This window comes from Rutidosis leptorrhynchoides, chromosome 1 (genome assembly GCF_046630445.1).
Source record: "Rutidosis leptorrhynchoides isolate AG116_Rl617_1_P2 chromosome 1, CSIRO_AGI_Rlap_v1, whole genome shotgun sequence".
Lineage (NCBI taxonomy): Eukaryota > Viridiplantae > Streptophyta > Magnoliopsida > Asterales > Asteraceae > Rutidosis > Rutidosis leptorrhynchoides.
Window position 1 is genome coordinate 116,229,522 of NC_092333.1, and position 23,856 is coordinate 116,253,377.

The 23,856-nt window shown below is 35.3% G+C and overlaps 1 protein-coding gene across 1 annotated transcript; it reads right to left on the bottom strand.

Moving 5' to 3' along the window:
- Positions 1-408: 408 nt before the first annotated feature.
- Positions 409-3,113, bottom strand: LOC139864236 (uncharacterized). The gene is made up of 9 exons (XM_071852818.1): positions 3,024-3,113; positions 2,418-2,532; positions 1,913-1,949; positions 1,762-1,831; positions 1,578-1,682; positions 1,157-1,307; positions 938-1,020; positions 771-864; positions 409-695 (listed from the first exon to the last, which is right to left on the bottom strand). The coding sequence occupies exons 1-9, from the start codon at positions 3,052-3,054 to the stop codon at positions 623-625; spliced, it is 759 nt and encodes a 252-aa protein (XP_071708919.1). The 5' UTR covers positions 3,055-3,113; the 3' UTR covers positions 409-622.
- Positions 3,114-23,856: the final 20,743 nt, after the last annotated feature.

Genomic DNA, 23,856 nt, shown 5'->3' on the forward strand with positions numbered 1-23,856 from the left:
GTGTTGCCACCTCTAGCAAGAACATTAGGATTGGCAAGTTAGTATAAGTGAACCCAATCCTTGCCTTTTCATACATTAAACCTTAAGTTTTATTAATTTTATTCAGTTAAGATTAATGATTGTAACTGCATCAGCAAATTTAGAAACTGTCATTTTAATTAGTCTTGGCAGACTATTTGTCCTTAGTTTTAAATAGGAAAAAAATCATATTTCTTGGTTTCTTGTGAGTTAGGGCATGTGATTGTGCAAGCTTGGGACCGTAGGCCTTTGATGCAGTGCCCTTAGCCTTTTGGATATTTAATACAATGGGTTTAAATCAAGACACTTAAGCAATATAATGTAAACAGTAAAACAATTAGATGTAAACACATGAGAAATACAATATAAATCTTATAATCTTTATGTGATTAGGGGTTGTCACTTGATGTAGGATTACAAATTTAATCGAAAATGAACTTTTAAAAACGCGTACAAAGATACCTTTATCTTATTTTATGTAATTAAAATACGTCAAACTAAATTATCTTATGCTTTGTAGTCTCGTATGATAGTAGTATATATCTACACCACCCTCACCCCAAAAATTCCATACCCCAAGACTGGAGAATGTTATTATTATTCATCAAGCTCCTAAGTACGCATTTAGCCAACTGCAAACATCATTAATCTCTTCTATGATTGTGTGATGACCAAGCCTGAATTAAAGTTAAAAATTCATAAATTATACAAGTTACATATGTCCTTAAGATAAACTCGGAAACAAGAATTACCCATTATACGCTCGAAAAGTTAGGTTCTGAAATCCAGCTGAGAACATGTTCTGTGCAGATTTCTCACCAAGTTTGTACTCCACCACATCATCGACTGCAACAAAGATATACAAACTATTAGTCAAAGTGGTCAACGTTCATTATGAAAGAATTAGTCAAATATATACCTCGACCATGACAAATCAAGATAGGAAGATATGCTGCGCGCCTTGCAGCTTCGTGTGATGCTTCAATTCTGTTCCTTAAATTCCTAAGACAAGTTGTTTGCTTAGCGTAATAGTTTTATATGTGGGACCCAAAAAATGAATGTGAAGGTAGGAAACTATTAATATTAAATATTAATACATGTTTTAGAGGTTTCAGCAAACATTATAAGTGAAACTAACCTGGAACATGGGAGCCAACCGCTGAGAGACACAGCGGCACTAAGGTTTATTGGGTACCGATTTCCGTTCCCGTATTGCCCAAGAGATCGACACGTTGCAGAGTAGAGAGCCACAGCTGCACCCATGCTGAAGCCTGCAACACCGAGTTTAACTGTATTTTGAAGCATAACACACAAAACAAAACAGGTTAGCGATATGGATAAAGTGTTAAAAGTCCAATGGTGTCATATGTTTCTGTTTTTGAGCAGTAATCATAAGCACAAAATTGTATCATGTGGATCTAGCTATTCTTATGAATAGCGGTTTTTTAACAGAGCTAAGATATATATATATATATATATATATATATATATATATATATATATATATATATATATATATATATATATATATATATATATATATATATATGGGGACGTACCATCATCTGGTTCACTAGTCAACAGATTAGCAACATGTGCTGCGGAAGCATCCAACCCATCCAAATCGTCACAAGCGTCTTCTGACATGCTTGTCATATTAAACCCTGATGCATATAATGTTATGAAGGTGTCATTTACTACATAATCATTGACTGCAAATCTTAAGATGGCAAATAAACATACATGCAGTACAAGGGTAACCCCCAAATAGTGTTACTTGACGAGTTGGGGCACTTGGGCAGATCCACTTGATCTAAAGCATACAAAAGAAATCTCAAGTTACTTATCATGTGATAACTGCGCGCATGAGAAAGGTAGAAATTTGATTCCTTACATGTGGAAGATGAAAAGTTTCCAAGATTTGAGTCCAACTGATACAAATAAGAAAAAAGATCGATATGAAAGTTTATCTGCAGCTAATTCTGTAAAAATAAGAATGTGATTGTTTTGCTTTAATCATGAAAAGGCGAAGGAGAATATCAATCAATGAGCTTTTATGCCACATGTTGGTTCAAGTGGACGTGGACAGTAGGGTGTGGACGCTGTTGAAGCTAAACACATGGTTGTGTGTGCACAAGTTCATTTTATTCGATAATACAGAATCATTATATTTGGTCTTTGAGGACCACCTAAGTCTCAGAAAGAGAGTCAAGATTCAAACATAGCGCACTTTTCATATATTTAAACTTTAATTGGCACAAAACTTTTAGATGTTTTGTCTTCAAAAAGTTTATATTCAAAAGGATTTCTTATTAAAACGTCGTCAAAAGACAAAATTTCGTAAAGCAGAGTTAATTACTAGAATGGATTAATGAAAAGATGCATAAATAGTTAATCACCTTGATCCTTTTTCACCAATTCCATGTAACCAAACTATAGTTGCTTTGTGAGTTCCTTTAGGCATCACCACAAAAGTCCTTCCAAACTCCACATTTCTTCTCATAGTTCTACTCCCTGAATACAAAATATAATTAATATTATTATTAAATCTTCACAACAGTTTTAAATAGTTTATCTTCGAGGGCATCCGCCAAGTAATAAAAGCAGCGATTAAAAAAAAAGCAATAGAAAGAGACTCCATGCAAAGACTTCTTTTTGACTTACTATACATAGTGTTTTTTTAGGACAATGAATTGATGATACTTAGGTTGTGGTGTTGTTTGTTTTGCAGTTTTCAGATCTTATTATGTCATATGTCTGCACCTTCCCAGATATTTTTACTACAAACTATTTGTTTTTCTGAATAAGATAAAATAATATCTTGACTTAGAAATATGCTACCAAGTGTTGCATACAGAATTAAGTTATTTTACAAACATAAAAATAAAATGTTTTCACTATTTATATTTATACAGACTTTTAGGCCACATTTTTTTTTTACAAACATGAAAACATCTTTAAAAAAAACAGTACCTTAATGAGTTAAAGACATAAATAGTACTAACCTGAATCGCGGTTAGAGGTGTTGTAGCTCATTGTGTTAAACTCTGCGTCACTAATCAATGCACTTGATGACTAATATTAAACAAATCAAAAGAGCACCCTGCGGTTAAATCCTATGATTATGCGTGTCTATTTATAATAACAATTGGCTGCTGATACATGATCTGAATCAGCTATGTCTACACTAGTTAGGCACTGCCTGAAACCACCTACCGAACTAGAATCAGATAACAAAAAGGTGCGCGCATCCGAAAAGAAAGAATAATAATGTTCGAATCTTGTTGTTTTTACTTTAGATATCTAAAACAAGAAATGGAAAATGGAAAATGTAAGCCATAATGTGTCACTCATGAGGCTGCTATGGATATGTTTAGAATATATTCTGTAGCCAGTTGGTCCAAATAAAAGGTGTTTGATATATGATATTATGTGAACACCATTTCCACATGATAAACAAGATGTTACCTCATTTATTCTGATATAGTGACTTATATATAGCGACATTCTGTGCTTATACAGCACCCGCAAATAGGGAATATTACAGGTAAGTAAGTTTGATACAGTTAAAAAGATGATGTGCATTACAATATAGATCTCGTTTCTAAGCACCTTCTTTCAAGCAATATCAGGAAATACATTAATAGGTACAAAATACTATGATAATGACCACATTTGTCGCGCTAAAATGTGTTAACGCGTATATGGACGTACAAAATAATATGTATACACAATTGCAGAATTTTTTTTCAACACTTTTATTTTTTATCACAATTCCTACAACTTATCCTACAGAATGTGTAGGATCACACATGTTTACAGATTGTCTCTTAATGAAACTTGAACTTATAACCACCTACTATTAAGAAGGGCAAATAGCCCAAAAAGTTAACACAAAAGCCAAATTTTTCCAACAAAAGAAATTTTGCTTTTCTCATTGCCCGTGATTTACATTTGGTGCGAAGAGGGTTCATCTGATTGATGAAGTGGCGTCTATGTGGATGAACATGTGAACGAATATTACCTTTATTGAACATTTTTTAAAATTATAACCCTTTCATTGCATCAAATCAAATTCCCAATTCTTTTTGGACAATGAGAATAATGACATTTCCTTTATTGGAGAATTTTGGCTGTGTTACCTTTTTTAACTTTTTTTTCCTATTAAGAAATATAATTAAAATTAATTTGTAGCATTTATATGAACACATTCAAGCTGCCAATTGTGCTTTATAAATTAAGGTGATGATGAATTTTCTTTAACAAATATCTCCTGTCAAGAACACCCCTGTCCAGATGAAATTTACAAATCCATTATATTCATATACCTGTACCAACACTATAATAAAGGTGGCAAATTCCATATATTTATTGGAAAACCGAATATAAGTTGTTTACGCCTCTTATATAAGCATTCCTATCATTATCTATCTTGAAAATGACATATATGTTTGTACACTTTTAAAGTTTAAAATTAGCATATTTGATTTGTTCCAAGGTTTACAAACTTTAGTATGTGTGTGGGTGTCGATGTACGCACGTCTGCATGCTCGATGTATGTATATGTTTGTGTGTGATTATGTTCATCGTGTGCGTGATGTTGACGCAATTTATTTGAGATGTATAATCTGTGTGGTGAAGTAGTCGCATATGCATCTTTACACATACAGCTGGTTTATTTATTTTATGTTTTTTCTTCATTTTAGAGAATAAAGAATCGAATGAGACAAAGTTATTCTGAGTATGAATATATGCTTTTGACTTGAATAGTTACCAAAGTTACAAAATTTGAACAACACAAGTTCAAACAATTATTTTCCTATGAAATTAATGTGCTTCGGTTTTGAAATCGAGTTAGCATCCCGCCATTCATGTCATGCATTTTCAATGATACAACGATATAGTTTTGAAAACGCAATTTCCATCAACCTTTCAAAAGATTTGATTAGGTAGCAAATGATTTGAGAACGTATCGTGACAAAAGATGATTCTTTTTCACCCGTTCGTTTTTATCTTGAAAGTGAATCACAGAATAGAAGGTTCTTTGTTCTGTCAGTCGAACGAATCAAAAAATAAAGTGAAACAGACAAGAAATGGAATTTTTGTGTTTGTGAATGAGATACTTTCACATTTAGCATCTTCAATAATATTTTTTCTTTTAATAAATCATGGTTAAATATTGAACATATATATGGCTTCTTATTAAAGTTTGCATTGGATTAGTCTAAACTATAGCACTTATAGTGGATTAATGTCTTTGTCCAACCTTTTGTCATCTCATCCATACAATCTTTTAAGTATAAAGTTTCATTTCAATATAAGTTTAAGGTATTGCGTGTTGAATCACTAATCACGGTACGTTAATAGTTCTGGTGTAATTACAGGATCTTTAAGGTGAAATTAGTATGCATTGCGAGGGTGTATCATCATTCAAATCAATATAATCCAAGACGCAGGAAAATACCATTCTGCAGAAAAAAACCTGTTCTGTTTACCCGTTTACCCAGCCGACCAAGTGGGTATTTTTTACCCCTTGTGAAAATCAGGGCCAGAATGAGACTGTGACCCCAAAGTTTTGACCGTTTGTATGTTACACGCATTCAATGTTTTATATTCCGGTTTGCCCCAGAACCAGCCTCTTGCTCATATACTGCATGACCTCACAGTACCATAAATGATGGAAGTAAACATATTAAAGGCCAAAATGGGGTATTTCACTATCCTGAACCTAGTTAGTTTCATTACTAAACAATTATATACTCGTGTGGTATGGATGCTGGTTTTTTGAAGCTCGTAAGCTTGCTAACGAGGTATAAATATACATCCAGTGTCAACATTTAGGGTATGTTCACTATTTTGTTGCCCAAAAACTTAAACCAGACTCAGTTCTTAACTGTAGGAAAATGACACTGAATACTAATACAACCATGGTCCTGGTGAAAACTTATTTGTGGTTTCGAATCCTATTGTTGGGATTATGCAACTTGTACTAGTAGTTGACCTTCATTTAGTGTAACATCAAATTAGAAGCAAACATGATTATAACAGTACTACTTACCCTTGACTGAGGAAGTTTTCATGTTAAAATGATGAGTACAACTTTATTTAATCGATGTACGAAGTCTCTAACAATCTAGTTAACCAATATAAATTTTAAATACATTGACCCATCTAACAATCCGAAAGTATTTTGATTGGGTCTTAAACGCCGATCATTATTAATGTTAAAAGGTGAATTTTATGTGTATATTTGAGGTTTAAAAAGTTATTTCATGAGGTTTTTATAATGAGTAACGATTTGGGACGAGAACGCGAAAACGATGGTTAAAACAAGCAAAAAAGGCAAAAACTGAAGCCCAGCCGCAAGGAGGCGGCTGGGGGCGCATGTAGGCGCCTGGCTGGTGCAAAAACTCTCTCAAGTGGAAAACGGGCAAAAGGAGGCGGCTGGTTTTTGCGGCTGGGCGCATGTAGGCGCCCGGTGAGCGTAATTTGCGGCGGGAACTATTTTTGGATAAAATTTAAGGCCGAATTTGAGGGATTTAATGCTTGGGGGTTACCCTACTTCACCCCTATATAATGAAAACCCTAGGCTACGAATTTATAACTTTTTCCATCAGTTTTAAGAGCATCAAACACACAAAAACACACCATCAATCATCATCAAACAAAGATTCAAACTAGGATTCAAGGAGTGTTCATCATGCAACTTCAAGAAACAACCATGATCATCATCACCAACATGCTTGGCTAGTTTCTTTTACTTTATTCCTTGCATGAACAATTATTTTATGTTTAGTTCTTCATTTACTTATGTGATTCTTGAATTTGTAATCCTTATGTCTTTTGGTTTATAATTTCATTGAATCTTTTGAATTATCATTTAATGCAAGTTTGAAAGTTATTGATTGTTGCAAGACAAGTGATTGATATTTAACATCTTGTGCTTAATCCAACCTAGTTACAATTTAGTATAGGGATAAAGACAACATGTGTAGGTAGCATTGCTTATGCCCAAGATAATCATAAATTGAAAAACTAAAGAAGTCTTGTCTATGAAATTTAGTTGATAATTTGATAGCATAAGGATTTATTGAACTAGTGCATGCATAATTGAGATTGAGATTGTAAAGGAATAAAGGCTTCCATCTAATTGATAACCTTTTCATTTAGCTCATTGTTTATGCTCTTAAATACTTAAAGTTTACATTTGCTTAGTAATTGTTAATCTAGTCTTTACATTAGTTAATTTTAGTTAATCACAAACAAACCAATCTTGAAATTGCTTGCTAGTTAACCATAACTTCCCGTGGAACGAATCCTGCTTACCATATCTAAAGTAGAGTAATTAGGCTATTTTTGACCGGCCCTTCGACACCGATCAAATTTTGGCGCCGCTGCCAGGGAAGTGTGCGCTTGATTGCAAGCTCTTATTTTATTGCTTTCGTGTTAAATTAGAAAAACCATAAAAATTATAAAACCAATAAAAATCCAAAAATAGTGTTTTGTTTATTTTGTTTTTGTCAGTTTTACGCTCGGTGTTCTTGTTTTTGTTGAAGTGCAGGTTAGTGTATGCAAACTCGGAGTTCGGGAGATCAAAATCTTAAGCCTTTAGATCAGGAAATTCTAGAAATCCGCAAAAGCTAATCGAAAAGCTACAAGAATTTTAAAGGGCTCGACAGTGGCTTCAGCATCCACTCAACCACAGTTAGGGTCACATCCGATTGTTCCACCAAATTCTCCTAAGTCGGACTCCGACGTCGAGGAGGAAGTTTTTGTTGAACAAACCGAAATGGCTGACCGTGAAAGAGGAGTAGACTCCTACTACCAACCGGGTGATTATGCGGATCATTCACCCATTGTTTTTCCTGCACCGGCAGGAGGAAACACACGAAGATTTGAGGTCCGGCCTCAACTCATATCAATATTGCCAACCTACCGAGGTATGGCCAATGAGGAGCCATATGAACACATCACTGAGTTTAATGAGATATGTGCTACTAATCAGGTAAACGGTTTCACTGATGAGGAGGTATGCATTCGCTTATTTCCTTATTCATTGAAAGATAAGGCAAAACGTTGATTTCTCTCTTTACCCGCCCGGAGTATTAATACTTGGGCGGAAATGAAAAGGAAGTTTTTAGAGGAGTTCTACCCGATAAATAAGACCTCGGACATGCGTACGCAAATAAAATCTTTTAGGCAATTGCCTGGTGAACTTTTTCATGAAGTGTAAGAACGTTTGAAGGAATTACTTAGGGCATGCCCACACCATGAGATACCAAAGTGGGAATTGGTTAAAGTTTTCTATGATAGTTTGGATTCCAAAAATAGGCAATTCCTTTTGGCGGCTAGTGGTGGGGCGTTTTTAACTAGATCTAGTGATGACGAATGGACCTTCTTTGAGCAATTAAGCAAGGGTTCGAAAACCCAAGCTTCAGTCAATCGGAAACAACCTAGTACTTCCCGAGTGAATCATGTTTCCGACTCGGGTGGTTCATCTAGGAACGTAGCACAAGAACTAGATGATTTGAAAATGCTTATATTTAACAACCCAAACCAGGGTCTTGCTTGTAATCTTTCGCAGGTTCAGGAAGTTTGTGAGATATGTGGAGATCCTTCTCATTTCGCACAAGGGTGTAGGAATGGGATTCCACCGGTGAATCAACAGATAATGGAAGAATGGGTTAACGAGGTTCAGGGAAGGAGATTTGATCCATACTCCAACACGTATAATTCGGGATGGAGAAATCATCCAAACTTTAGTTGGAGCAACAACAACGCTTTAAATGCTAATAATCAAGGAACCCAACCAAGACCTCAAAACAACTTCCAAAGTCAAAACAACTTCCAAAATCAAGGGAACTACCAAAGAAATTACCAAAACCCTTATCCCAATAATCGAAACCAAAACCAAAACAATTACCAAAATCAAAGCCAAAACCAAAACCAAAATCAAAACGGTTCTCCACCCAATCAACCATCAAGCACGGACGCCAAGATGGACGTGTTTATCTCCAAAATGCGTAAAATAGTGGAAGTGTAAAACAAGTCAATTGGTGCATTGGCTAAGGAGATTGGTAATGTAGCAGAAAGTAAGGGAAGTCGGGAGCCGGGTACAATTCCAAGCTACACGGTTTTAAATCCAAATCATAAGGACTTGGGAAAAGGACATAGTGTAAACATGGTAGGCACCTTGAGTAGTGGAAAGAAGTATGACAACAAGGTTGGTGAGAAAGAGGTAGCTCAACGCGATGCAAGTAAGTCTCCTATCGTTCTTGATGAGGAGGATGAGGTAAGTGAAAATATTGACCATGGGAAGGGGGTGGAAAACAAAGAACCCATCTTTAACGAAATTGGGAAATTGGACATGGAGACTAATACCATTCCATTCTCCAAGGCTTTGAAGTCCCCGAACCAATTCCCTTATGGGAAAAAGGGACCAAAAATGGATGATATGTGGGAAACATTTAAACAAGTAAAAAATAAATATTCCACTTATTGATGCAATCAAACAAATTCCTACATATGCTAAGTTTTTAAAAGATTTGTGTGTTCAAAAGCGTAAACTCAACGCATCATTGCCCAAAAAGGTAAAATTAACTGAAAAAGTGAGTGCTGTAATTTCGGGTTCATTTCCACCTAAGTTTAAGGACCCAGGGACACCATTAATTTCGGTTACGGTGGGTAATGTTAATATCAAAAAGGCTTTGTTGGACTTAGGGGCTAGTATTAACATACTTCCATCGAACCTTGTTGACCGATACGAGTTGGGAACTTTAAAACATACAGATATTCTCGTCCAACTTGCAGATCAGTCAATGAGAACTCCATGGGGTATGTTGGAAAATGTGATTGTGAAAGTGGAAGACTTTTATTACCCGGTAGATTTTATAGTTATGGACACAGATGTAGCGACCCGACCAAATCATGTTTGACGGCGCCGTCTACTTAGGTCCCGTTACGTGGTCATAAGTCTTTAAAACAACGTTTGACCAAAAGATATGTCGCATTCATTTCAAATGTAAAGATTGTTCAAAGTTTACGATAATAGTTCCACCACAAGTTACGATACAAAGTTTTAAGTACAAATGAAACTTATGCGACACAATTTAAAAGTAGTCAAAAGACGCTCCATGTATGCATATATACTCGACATCCAATGTAAGTATCAAAATAATGAGCGGAAGCATGTATCATGTATCGTTCAAGGACCTGAGAAAAACATAGAAATCTGTCAACGAAAACGTTGGTGAAATCATAGGTTTAAGTAAGTAAGTACAAGTGAACCACAAGATTTGCATCAATGAATTAATAGTAATATATTCCAAAAGTTTGTTTCACGAGCACCCAATTATCAATGCTTAACATTTCCTTCCATTGAACCCCATCACTTAGTGCTAGAACATACACTGTTTCTCGAAAATATATTTCATTCGTAAACGGTAGCGAACCGTTTGAATGAGGGTTTGTCAAACCCATATGGATCCATACAACATAAGTTCTCGCTTACACCCGGCAAGTGTAACTAATGATAATCGAATTGAGGATTTTGTTCTAAACTCGTATGTAGAATGTTTGTTTTCCTGTACTTGTGTTCACTTAGTAAAGAAATGTTTATGTTTTCTCATCCCAAATGTAAGTTCAAAAAGAGTAAAAGTGGGACTATGATCTCACCTTGAGTGCACGAGTAGTAAAGTACTTCAACAAGTAAACGTGTGCAAAGAACAATGCTAATCTTGACCCAAAATCGATGAAGTTAGTATCAAATCGTAGAGAATGACGAGAGGATTAAGAATATGTAGTCGGATTTGTTGTGAGCTTCCAAGATTAAATTTAGATGATGAATGAATGGAATGGGTTTGTGTGTGTGTTCTTGCTAGAGAGAAAGAGAGAGAGATGGAGATGGTTGAATGGTGGTGATTGGAGTGGACTAGGTGACCTAGTCAACTAGTTTGCCCCGTGTCAATTTTAGTCCCTCGAGTTTGTAGTCGGGTGCGAAAATTACCTAAACGGAATATGTTAAAACGCGTATTAACGGGAGATGTTATAAACATATAACGGAGTTTAAATTAGTATAACGGAAAAGAAAATGGAAAAAGGCGGGATGTTACATTACCTACTCCTTAAAAGAAATTTCGTCCCGAAATTTAAGTAGGCGTAGTAGTCGTTGTTTCTTCCTCGAGATCTTGCGTTTCCGAATTCACGAATAGATGAGGATACTTCCTTTGCATTTGATCTTGTCTTTCCCAAGTAAACTCGGGTCCCCTTTTGGCGTTCCAACGGACTTTAACAATCGGGATTCGGCTTTGTTTCAATGTCTTGACGGAGGTGTCCACAATTTCAACCGGTTCCTCCACAAAATGAAGTTTGTCATCAATAGTAAGTTCCTCGAGAGGAATGACGATATCGGGTTCGGCAAGACACTTTTTCAAGTTAGATACATGGAAGGTAGGATGAACGGAGTTCAATTGAGGCGGAAGATCTAAACGATAAGCAACGGTTCCAATACGCTCCAAGATTTCGAAAGGACCAATATACCGCGGATTTAGCTTCCCGCGTTTCCCAAAACGGATTGCACCCTTCCAAGGTGCGACTTTTAACATTACTCGGTCACCGACTTGAAATTCAAGATCGTTGCGTCGTTTGTCGGTATAGCTCTTTTGACGACTTCGGGCCGTCCTAAGCCTATCTCGGATTTGAACGATTTTCTCGGTGGTTTCGTGAATGAGTTCGGGTCCGGTGATTTGTACATCGCCTACTTCGGCCCAACAAAGAGGTGAACGACATTTTTGGCCATATAGCGCTTCAAAAGGTGCGGCTTTAATACTCGCGTGATAACTATTGTTGTAAGAGAACTCGGCGAGAGGTAAGTGCTTGTCCCAAGCTTTTCCGAAATCAACCACGCAAGCTCGTAACATGTCCTCTAAGGTTTGAATTGTACGTTCGCTTTGTCCATCGGTTTGAGGATGATATGCGGTGCTCATGTCTAAACGCGTTCCCAACGCTTCTTGCAATGTACGCCAAAATCTAGAAACGAAACGGCCATCTCGGTCGGAGATAATCGATAAAGGTACACCGTGTCGGGCTACGATCTCCTTAATGTAAAGTTGTGCAAGTTTCTCCATTTTGTCCGTTTCTTTCATGGCCAGGAAGTGTGCGGATTTGGTGAGACGGTCAACAATAACCCAAATGGTATCATAACCGCCCGTCGTTTTTGGTAGTTTGGTGATAAAATCCATCGTTATTCTTTCCCACTTCCATTACGGGATCTCGGGTTGTTGAAGTAGTCCGGACGGTCTTTGGTGTTCGGCTTTGACTTTGGAACATGTCAAACACTTGGAAACATAAGTAGCTACGTCCCTTTTGATGTTCGGCCACCAATATAGCTGTTTAAGGTCGTGGTACATCTTATTGGCACCGGGGTGAATCGAGTATCGTGACTTATGGGCTTCATCTAAAATAAGGCTTCGTAGGTCCCCATAACTAGGCACCCAAATCCTTTCGGCGTAATATCGGAGTCCGGTCTCCCTAATTTCGAATCGAGAGACGAGAATGTTCAAGAGCTCGTGTGAAAGGTTTTCATCCTTGAGAGCCTCATCTTGGGCTACCCGAATTTGGCTATTAAAGTTGGTGTGAATGGTGATGTTTAAAGCTCGGACACGAAGAGGCACCGCTCTTTCTTTTCGACTTAAGGCATCGGCTACTACGTTTGCCTTCCCGGGATGGTAACGAAGCTCGCAATCGTAATCGTTCAAAGTTTCAATCCACCGTCGTTGTCTCATGTTTAGTTGCTTTTGATCGAAAATGTGTTGGAGACTTTTGTGGTCAGTAAAGATAGTACTCTTGGTTCCATAAAGATAGTGTCTCCACATTTTAAGTGCAAAGACAACGGCTCCGAGTTCGAGATCATGCGTCGTGTAGTTTCGTTCATGAATTTTGAGTTGTCGGGAGGCATAAGCAATGACTTTCTTTCGTTGCATCAATACACACCCAAAACCATGTTTCGAGGCATCGCAATATACAACAAAGTCATCATTGCCTTCGGGAAGTGACAAGATAGGAGCGGTGGTTAGCTTCGTTTTCAAGATTTGGAATGCGGATTCATGTTCGGTCGCCCAAATGAATTTCTTTCCCTTGTGAGTCAATGCGGTTAGAGGTCGTGCAACCAAAGAGAAATTTTCGATGAATCTACGATAGTACCCGGCGAGACCCAAGAATTGACGAATGTGAGTAGGAGTAGTAGGAGTCTCCCATTTACTAATGGCTTCGATTTTCGTGGGATCGACTTTAATACCTTGATCACTTACAACATGACCAAGAAATTGAACTTCCTTTAACCAAAATTTACACTTGGAGAATTTGGCATAAAGTCGTTCTTGTCTCAAGAGTTCAAGCACAAGTCGGAGATGTTGTTCGTGCTCTTCTTCATTTTTAGAATAGATCAATATGTCATCGATGAACACAATAACGAATTTATCGAGATACGGTTTGCACACGCGGTTCATAAGATCCATGAACACCGCCGGTGCGTTAGTGAGACCAAATGGCATGACAAGGAATTCATAACTACCATAACGAGTTCGGAAAGCGGTTTTGGAGACATCTTCCCCCTTAGCCCTCAATTGATGATAACCCGAGCGGAGATCGATTTTCGAATATACACAAGACCCTTGTAGTTGATCAAAGAGGTCATCGATGCGAGGAAGAGGATATCGGTTCTTAACCGTCAATTTGCTTAGTTCACGATAGTCAATGCACATTCGTAGGGATCCGTCTTTCTTTTTAACAAACAAAATCGGAGCGCCCCATGGTGAATGGCTAGGTTGGATAAAACCACGATCAAGTAGTTCTTGGATTTGACTTTGCAATTCTTGCATTTCGGATGGAGCAAGTCTATACGGTGCACGTGCTACGGGTGCGGCTCCCGGAATAAGATCGATTTGGAATTCAACCGGTCGATGAGGTGGAAGACCCGGCAATTCATCGGGAAATACATCGGAAAAGTCACTAACAATTTGCACATCATCGATATGCTTCTCATCGGACTCGACTTTCTTAACGTGGGCAAGGATCGCAAAACAACCCTTACGGAGTAGTTTTCTAACTTTAAGGCACGAAACGAGGTTGAGTCTGGTGCAACTCTTATCGCCATAAACAATCAAAGGTTCACCATTCTCGATAGGAATTCGGATTGCGTTAAGATCACAAAGGATGTGAGATTTCATTTTGACTAACCAATTCATACCGATTATTACATCAAAGCTTCCTAGTTCCATGGGTATCAAGTCAATTTCAAATTCTTTATCCAAAATGTTTATCGTACACCCCCGGTAATATGTGTCGGCACTTAATAGTTTCCCGTTAGCCACTTCAATGGTATAAGTGGTATCTAATGGAAGAGGTGGAGTGCTAAAAGAATGAGTCAAAGCCTTGGATACAAAGCATTTATCGGCACCCGAATCGAATAAGCAAGAGACATAAGAATTGTTGAGAAGAAACGTACCCGTGACTAGTTCAGTGTCATCCCGGGCTTCCTCGGTGTTGATGTTGAAAGCTCGGCCGCGCGTATTGGGGTTATCTTTCCTCTTCGGGCATGCATTTCTATAATGACCCGTTTGGCCACATTCGTAACAAGTGCCCGTCTTTGGTGCATTGGGCCACTTTCGAGTGACGGGAGTGGCACTTTTACAATCGTTGGCCTTATGACCAATTCCTTGGCACCGATGGCAAATTAGCTTACTACATTCGCCAAAGTGATGTTTGTTGCATTTGTTGCAAAAAGGTAGATTCCTGGCATAACCCTTCTTGCCGTCGGAGGTGAAAGATTTCTTGGCAAAGTTGTTGTTGTTTGATTGGGAGGGTTCCCACTTTCTTTTGTTGCCGCCCGATTTATCCTCGGCCTTAGGTGCCGGAACTACGATTTCGTCAACCGTTTCTATCAATTTGCGGGCCATGTTCAAGGCCTCTTGATGATTAGTGGGTTTGGATGACATTACTCCGTGTTTGATACTCTTTGGAAGACCATCCATGTAAAGTTCAACCCTTAAAGCTTCGGGGTTCACAAGATTTGGGCACATCAAGGCTAGTTCGGAAAATCGTTGATTATAAGCCTTGAGATCATTTCCGATTGCCTTTAAAGTTCTTAGCTCTTGTTCAAGCCTTCGGGTTTCTTCACGAGGGAAATATTCGACAATCATCTTTTCCCTCAAGTCGGCCCAAGAGAGGGCGTGAGCTTCATCGGTACCCACCGATTGTACATAAGTATTCCACCATGTAAGAGCGACACCGGCGAAGGTGTGAGTGGAGTATTTGACCTTGTCTTGGTCCCGACAACCGCTTATGCTAAATACGGCTTCCGTTTGCTCAAACCATCGGGTGAGCACGACCGGTCCCCCGGTTCCATCAAAAGTGTGAGGTTTGCACCCCATGAAAGCTTTATAGGAGCATCCCTCGTTTGAGTTATCGGCTCCATTGTTGTTGTTGTTGTTGTTGTGGTTGTTGTTATTATTGTTGTTGTTGTTGGATGAGTGACCGGCCATGGCCGCATCTACGGCGGTAGCTATCATCCGTTCGAGAGCTTGTTCGGGAGTTTCATTGCGGCGTACACGACGAGGAGCCATTGTTCCTTCAAGACACAAGAATATCATTGATTAGTATTCTCAATAATACTAACCGTGATATAGAATAAAGATAAAGAGAAAATTTTCCTTGACTCGCCTTAAATTCTTTATGCCACAATGTCGGAACGTTCATATGAGTCACCGTAATATAATCCCGGAAATTATATTACCCTGATTCATATGTGCATTCGACATCATTTCATATAGTCAAGGTGGCGTGTCAATCAAATTATACAACGTGAGATTAAGATGAACTAAGAGTAGATATGAGTAGAAGCGTTCGAGTATAAATGCACAAGTAGTCAAGTAATTCCTACTTCAAGTCTATATGCCGGTTGTAGTCTAGACTCACCAATGTACCCTATGACTCGAGGTTGACACCAATGAACTCTAAATCCCTACAACCAACTCTCTGATACCATCTGTAGCGACCCGACCAAATCATGTTTGACGGCGCCGTCTACTTAGGTCCCGTTACGTGGTCATAAGTCTTTAAAACAACGTTTGACCAAAAGATATGTCGCATTCATTTCAAATGTAAAGATTGTTCAAAGTTTACGAGAATAGTTCCACCACAAGTTACGATACAAAGTTTTAAGTACAAATGAAACTTATGCGACACAATTTAAAAGTAGTCAAAATACGCTCCATGTATGCATATATACTCGACATCCAATGCAAGTATCAAAATAATGAGCGGAAGCATGTATCATGTATCGTTCAAGGACCTGAGAAAAACATAGAAATCTGTCAACGAAAACGTTGGTGAAATCATAGGTTTAAGTAAGTAAGTACAAGTGAACCACAAGATTTGCATCAATGAATTAATAGTAATATATTCCAAAAGTTTGTTTCACGAGCACCCAATTATCAATGCTTAACATTTCCTTCCATTGAACCCCATCACTTAGTGCTAGAACATACACTGTTTCTCGAAAATATATTTCATTCGTAAACGGTAGCGAACCGTTTGAATGAGGGTTTGTCAAACCCATATGGATCCATACAACATAAGTTCTCGCTTACACCCGGCAAGTGTAACTAATGATAATCGAATTGAGGATTTTGTTCTAAACTCGTATGTAGAATGTTTGTTTTCCTGTACTTGTGTTCACTTAGTAAAGAAATGTTTATGTTTTCTCATCCCAAATGTAAGTTCAAAAAGAGTAAAAGTGGGACTATGATCTCACCTTGAGTGCACGAGTAGTAAAGTACTTCAACAAGTAAACGTGTGCAAAGAACAATGCTAATCTTGACCCAAAATCGATGAAGTTAGTATCAAATCGTAGAGAATGACGAGAGGATTAAGAATATGTAGTCGGATTTGTTGTGAGCTTCCAAGATTAAATTTAGATGATGAATGAATGGAATGGGTTTGTGTGTGTGTTCTTGCTAGAGAGAAAGAGAGAGAGATGGAGATGGTTGAATGGTGGTGATTGGGGTGGACTAGGTGACCTAGTCAACTAGTTTGCCCCGTGTCAATTTTAGTCCCTCGAGTTTGTAGTCGGGTGCGAAAATTACCTAAACGGAATATGTTAAAACGCGTATTAACGGGAGATGTTATAAACATATAACGGAGTTTAAATTAGTATAACGGAAAAGAAAATGGAAAAAGGCGGGATGTTACAACAGAGACCATTTTTAAGGAGACCCAACCGACAATCATTCTTGGTCGTCCATTTTTGGCCACAATTGATGCTCTTATCAATTGTAGAACCGGGGTTATGGACATTTCTTTTGGTAATAAGAGATCACGAATTAATATTTTTAATTCATTACATACACCGGGTGTCCAGGATTGTTTTTTGTTAGATACTAACCATGAACAGGTTCAAAAGTATGCACCGGATGTGAAGGAGAAAGAGGAGGTAAGAAAATCTTGTGAAAATGGTATGACAAGTGAATTCATGGAATCTCAAATAAGAACTAATGCAGAAATTCTGATGAGTCAACAAGAGTCGATACAAAATCTTGAGCGAGAATTGAAAAATCTGAGTCAAGTTCTTGAAACCAAGTTGAGTTCGTCTATTAGCACCACTTGTTCATTACCGATTAAAGAAACCGTGATGGCAGTATCCACCTTTGTTGGGGTGGATGAAAAAGTTTCTAAATGTGAAGAGGATGAACATTTGGTAACCCCGAAGACGATTAGGCCTTCTCGACCACCATCAATGAGAAAATTAAATGAGCAGGTATCTAGTGATAAGAAAATGGAGAATTGTGGTGGGAATGTGTCTGTTGATACACTTGAAAAGTCTGAAGAATCCGATGGAAAAGTAGTCAAAGTAATGGGGAAAACCGTAGAAAAACTCGTTGAGCGGTTTGGAGGTCACAAGATCAAAGTGAATAAGAATGAAAAGGTGAATTCCCGAGTTGAATATGAGGTGATTTCCAATTTAGAGGATCTTGAAGGGCATAAGTCTGGGGGAGATAGTGAAAACCTGCCACATAGTTCTTTGGGTCGTGATAGTGAGTGTAAGGAATATGTGGATGACCTGGTGCTTGATCGTTCTATGAGAAAATTACATAGACGGGTCCATGATGCTAGGAGTAGTTGGGATGAAAGCTTAACCAACCTTCTTGTGTGTAACTTGTCTCCTAAAGAAAAAGCTAAATTGTTTGAGTTAATGCATGTGGCTAAAGAGGATGACGTGTGGTTGGATTCTAAGTTGAGAAAAGTTAGAGATAGTGAAGGTTCTCATAAAGTGAGGGAAGGAGGAACCTTCTACAGTCCTGGAATTAGCTGAAGTGAAGAAAGATGAAAGGACCCGTTCATATACATTATAAACGATTCACAATAGTTGATTACATCGCGAGGTATTTGACCTCTATATGATACATTTTACAAACATTGCATTCGTTTTTAAAAGACAAACTTTCTTTACATCGAAATTTGACAGGCATACATACCATTTCATAATATCCACTATCCAACTATAAGTTGACTTAATAATAATCTTTGATAAACTCAATGACTCGAATGCAACGTTCTTCGAAATATGCCATGAAAGACTCCAAGTAATATCTCTAAAATGAGCAAATGCACAGCGGAAGATTTCTTTCATTCCTGAGAATAAACATGCTTTCAAGTGTCAACCAAAAGGTTGGTGAGTTCATTAGTTTAACATAAATAATCATTTCCATCATTTTAATAGACCACAAGATTTTCATTTCCATTTCTCATAAATATACGACCCATGCATAGAGACAAAAATATCATTCATATGGATTGAACACCTAGTAACCGACATTAACAAGATGCATATAGAATATTCCCATCATTCCGGGACACCCATCGGACATGATAATTTCGAAGTACTAAAGCATTCCAAATTCCAGAATGGGGCTTGTTGGGCCCGATAGATCTATCTTAGGCTACCAAGCTAAAAGGGGCATATTCGGCTTCGATCAATTCAACCATATAATGTAGTTTCAATTACTTGTGTCTATTATTTATAAAAATTGCGCATGTATTCTCAGCCCAAAAATATAAAGGGTAAAAAGGCAAATGAAACTCACCATACTGTATTTCGTAGTAAAAATACATATAAAGTCATTGAACAAGTGCAAGGTTGGCCTCGAATTCACGAACCTAAATTAATTATATATATTTATATGTTGGTCAATATTTGTCTAACAAATTAGGTCAAGTCATAGTGTACCACAATCCTAATGCTCGAGTCTAGTATGCAAAAGTCGACAGAAGTCAATTTGACTTAAAATGATCTCCAAAATTTATACATGATTATTATATAGTTTAAATATCGTCGTTTTATATTTTTAAATATTTTTAAAAGATTTAATAAAAGTAAATAATATAATTCATTTATTAATAATTAAAACTTTATATAAAAATATACTTTTATATATCTTAAGTAATAAAATTTATAAAGTTCATAAAAATATTATGATAAATCTTATTAAGATAATTATTTTATTTGTATTACATATTTATTTGATATAATAACATTGATGATAATAATAAGTAAAAGTTGTATTATTTTGTAATAATAATTATTATTATTCTATTAATAAAAAATATCAATATTTATATTTACTCAAATTGATATTATGATAAAATGATAATTCTAATTATAATAACTTTAATATTTACGATACCTTTTAATATTAACTTTAAATAATAATTTTATTTAAAATGATAATAATAATGATATTTTATAATAACAATGACATTTCATTTAAAATGATAATTTTTGTTAAAATGATAGTTTCAATACTAACGATACATTTAATAATAGTAATGATAAAAATACTAAGAACGATAGTTTTATATAAATCAATATCTTACAATATTTTAATTTCATCGTGATACTCATACTCATTATTTCCTAATCGTTTTGTTTAATAGCTTTTAATCGTCTTTTATATCATGTTCATAATAATGATAATTAAAATAATTTGGTGTTACTAATATTAGTTTTAATTACAATAATACTAATAATGATAATTACTATAACATTATTAACGATAATACTGATAATTATTTTAATGATAATATAATAATAATAATAACAATAACAATAACCATTTTTAAATAATGATGTATATATATTAATAATGATAATAATAATAATGATAATAATAATAATAATAATAATAATAATAATAATAATAATTAGATAATAATAATAATAATAATACTTATAACTTTAACGATAATAACGAAAGAAATAATAATAAAAATAACAATTTTTAATGATAAATCCTTTTATTGATAATAATAATAATAATAATAATAATAATAATAATAATAATAATAATAATAATAATAATAATAATAATAATAATAATAATAATAATAATAATAAGATAAAACTATAACGACGATAATAATAATCATTTTTAATAATAATACAAAAATTCAATTGACTATAACCTCTAATCCGTTCATCAAAACCATTCGATATCTAAAGGAAAAGTTCTTAATTTTTCGCTAGCTTTCCAATGACATGCATATCTTATACCTTATCTCAACCGCAGGTGTAACTAATTCAAGATTCAACATAACCTATCTAAGGGCAATATCAAAAATACAAGCATGCATAATCCTATATTCTCGAGCACTAGTCAGGGATACACTATTAGGATGTAAAAATTTATTTACGAGTACTCACGTATCAATATTGAGATTCAATATTGCAGGAAAGGTACGTAGACGCAGCGGAGACGATAAATATCAAATTGACCTCACGATCATCCACATGTATCATACCCATCAACTCCATAGCTATAACCCATAATTTCCTTAGTCCTATCCCACTCGAAAAACTCATTTTGAAATCACTCAATTAGCACTCCGTCGTAATATTTTATGTATAATAATATTAACGATAATAATAATATTATTCTTAATAATATTAATAATATTAATAATATTAATTAACTTAGATAGTATACGGAGCATATATGGGAGCATGAGAAATGAATTCAGCGAGCATATATGGGAGCATGAGAAATGAATTCAGCGAGCAAATTAATTTGAGCTTTTATAACCCAATTTTTCTCATATTCACCTCCGCAGTTGCAACACTCAATGGAGTCCAGCTCATGATCAACTAATTCAGACTGCCGACACACACGTTTTACATATTACATATAATACGTAACTTTATATATTATTTAATATATAATATATTTAATCTTTAGAATTAATTAAATATTATATTATATTTACGCTCATGGTAAAAATATAATTTTTACTAAAATGACTCGTACGTTGTCACTCGACTCATGTACCACTTTTGGTTTTTCGAGCGCACTTTCGTACGTTTAGAAAACTAGCCTTTTACGTTACGCGACGTGTACCCTTAATAACAATTTGACTTATTCATCAATAAATTACCTTATAAAAATATAACTTTGTAAAATTGAGTGTTGTGGTCATTTGCTTCTATAAATCAGTGACTCGTTATTTATCAAAATATATTATTTTAAATCAGGACGTTTTATGACTAAGTTATATATATTTATATTTTTATTTCGAAATATAAATTTGAACTATTTACTTAATATAGTCTTTCAAAACTAATGTCATTCAAAACTTATATTTTTAGAAATCGTTTAAATATTAAAAATTACTATTTTGTAACATTTGTATTTTTAAAGTTTTAAAATTGATATAGTTCATTTATCTACAAACGTTCATAAAACGTTTTAATAACCAAATTATTTTATATTCAAAAATCATTTTATTACAAAGGTTATAATAATAGAAGTTGTTTATGTCATAAGACATTTTTAATAATAAAAGTCTATTATATTGAAAAGGCGTTTTCGTTTAAGAAAGTACAGTCATATATGAATCATATCAGGTTTCAGGGTTTTAAATTTCCATTTTTAATCATGACTTGTAGGATTAAGTTTAAAGGAAAATCAAACGTATGGAATCATCTTAATGTAAAATGTCGATCTATTTAACTTGTCAATATCTATTTCCTAATTTACCTATATTCCCTAATTTCACTTTCACAATACATAATATGAAGGTTAATTAATTTATCTTATCAAAAGTCAAGAGGTAATTATTGTAAGGCATGTATTGGAACTTAACAGGAATTTCCTCCAATCTGACTAGCTTCTCGCTACTTGACACTTTTGTTCTTACTTGTAAATCACTTTACCATTTTTCGAATACCGTTAAATAGAAAAGTTTCCTAAATCAATGTGGACCTCTCAATAGGGACTAGTAATCATCATTCAATGTATCTAATAAACAATCATTCGATATTATCTTCTAATCCCGATGATAACTATTAGAATACATTTTGAAACAAATACGTTTATATAAGTATTATACGTCTAATACTTTGTTAATGTTTTCAAGTTATAATATATACACATATACATATATAACCATGTTCGTTCATATAATGGTTCGTGAATCATTGGAATTTGGTCGAGGTTAAATGAGTGTATGAACACAGTTTAAAATTCTTGAGATTCAACTTACAAACTTTGCTTATTGTGTCGGGAATATATAAAGATTAAAATTTAAATTTGGTCGGAAATTTCTGGGTTGTCACAGTACCTACCCGTTAAAGAAATTTCGTCCCGAAATTTGATTGGGATGGTCATGGCTGACAATAAGTATGTTTTCATGACGCATATAAGCTGAGGATCAGGGTTTTATCATCATTGAGTAATATGGATAAAACCATTTGATTTTTGTGAAGAGTACGAGTGAAGCTATCACCAAAAGAGTGAATTTAGTAGGTATAGATTAGTTATACCTTTTGACGTAGATAGGATTGATTTCCAAGTTCAAAAGATTTGGAGAAAATCTTCGTGTTAGGATTTGATTCTTCGATAATTAAGGGAATTAGGATCTGCTTTAAATGCGATCATCTGTTTTGATTTTTTTATCGGATATCTTACTATAAATCCACCTCCTTTGTTTCCTTTTAATTCACACCTTCCATTATTTCTAACTCATACTTTAAAGCATTCATCAATATGCTCCATCCAGTTCTGCTTCTTGATATATTCCTAACCTTCATATCGGTCATTCTTCTTTTTCATCTACCGCCAGAAGAATCTATTTACTTCTACTATACACTTGGTTTTATAGTGTTTTTAGTTCTCCCGTGTCTTTATATTGCTATATGTATTGATATATATGGTTTATAATTTCTGGGTGGTTGTTAGATTTTATATCTTCTCTTATATTTCGATGTCCCTGCTTCTGTTTCCCATAATCATTGTCATCTCCAGTTAATGCTTTCTTTTATTTGCTGCAATTTATACCCCAATTTCTATTTCGGAGCTTTGTCCTTTCGTTTCTTCTTCTTGTGATTAAGCATCGCTTGTAATGGTACAGAATTCGCAGATATGAATTTCGGAATGAACATTGTTAATGTTCTAGGAAAGAAATTGTAATGGCATGATCTTGACTTGTCAAATTGCCAGAATACCTCGAAAAAAACCGAATCATCAAGAAATATTTTCTTGATATTTTAGAGATTAAGTAGAATACAAGAGTCGTGTAACATGGCACATGATGGCGGTATGGTCTGTGAATCATCACGTTCCATTTAGAAACTCAGCATGACTTACTATAATATAATCACGTTGATTAAGTGTCATTATATTATACTAATTCACACTTCATTTCCCAACACTACTTCAAAAATATTCTTATTTTAAACTCGGAGGTTTCAGAATTTAGAAACTAAAATAGTTTCTTTTATGATGTAACACA

Excerpts from the sequence above, each read along its gene's own strand:
- LOC139864236 (XM_071852818.1), bottom strand. The coding sequence starts at position 3,054 with ATGAGCTACAACACCTCTAACCGCGATTCAG. Across the intron at positions 1,308-1,577 it reads GACTAGTGAACCAGATGATG|TTAAACTCGGTGTTGCAGGC; the intron begins GTACGTCCCCAT and ends TTCAAAATACAG. Across the intron at positions 696-770 it reads ACTTTTCGAGCGTATAATGG|GCTTGGTCATCACACAATCA; the intron begins GTAATTCTTGTT and ends ACTTTAATTCAG.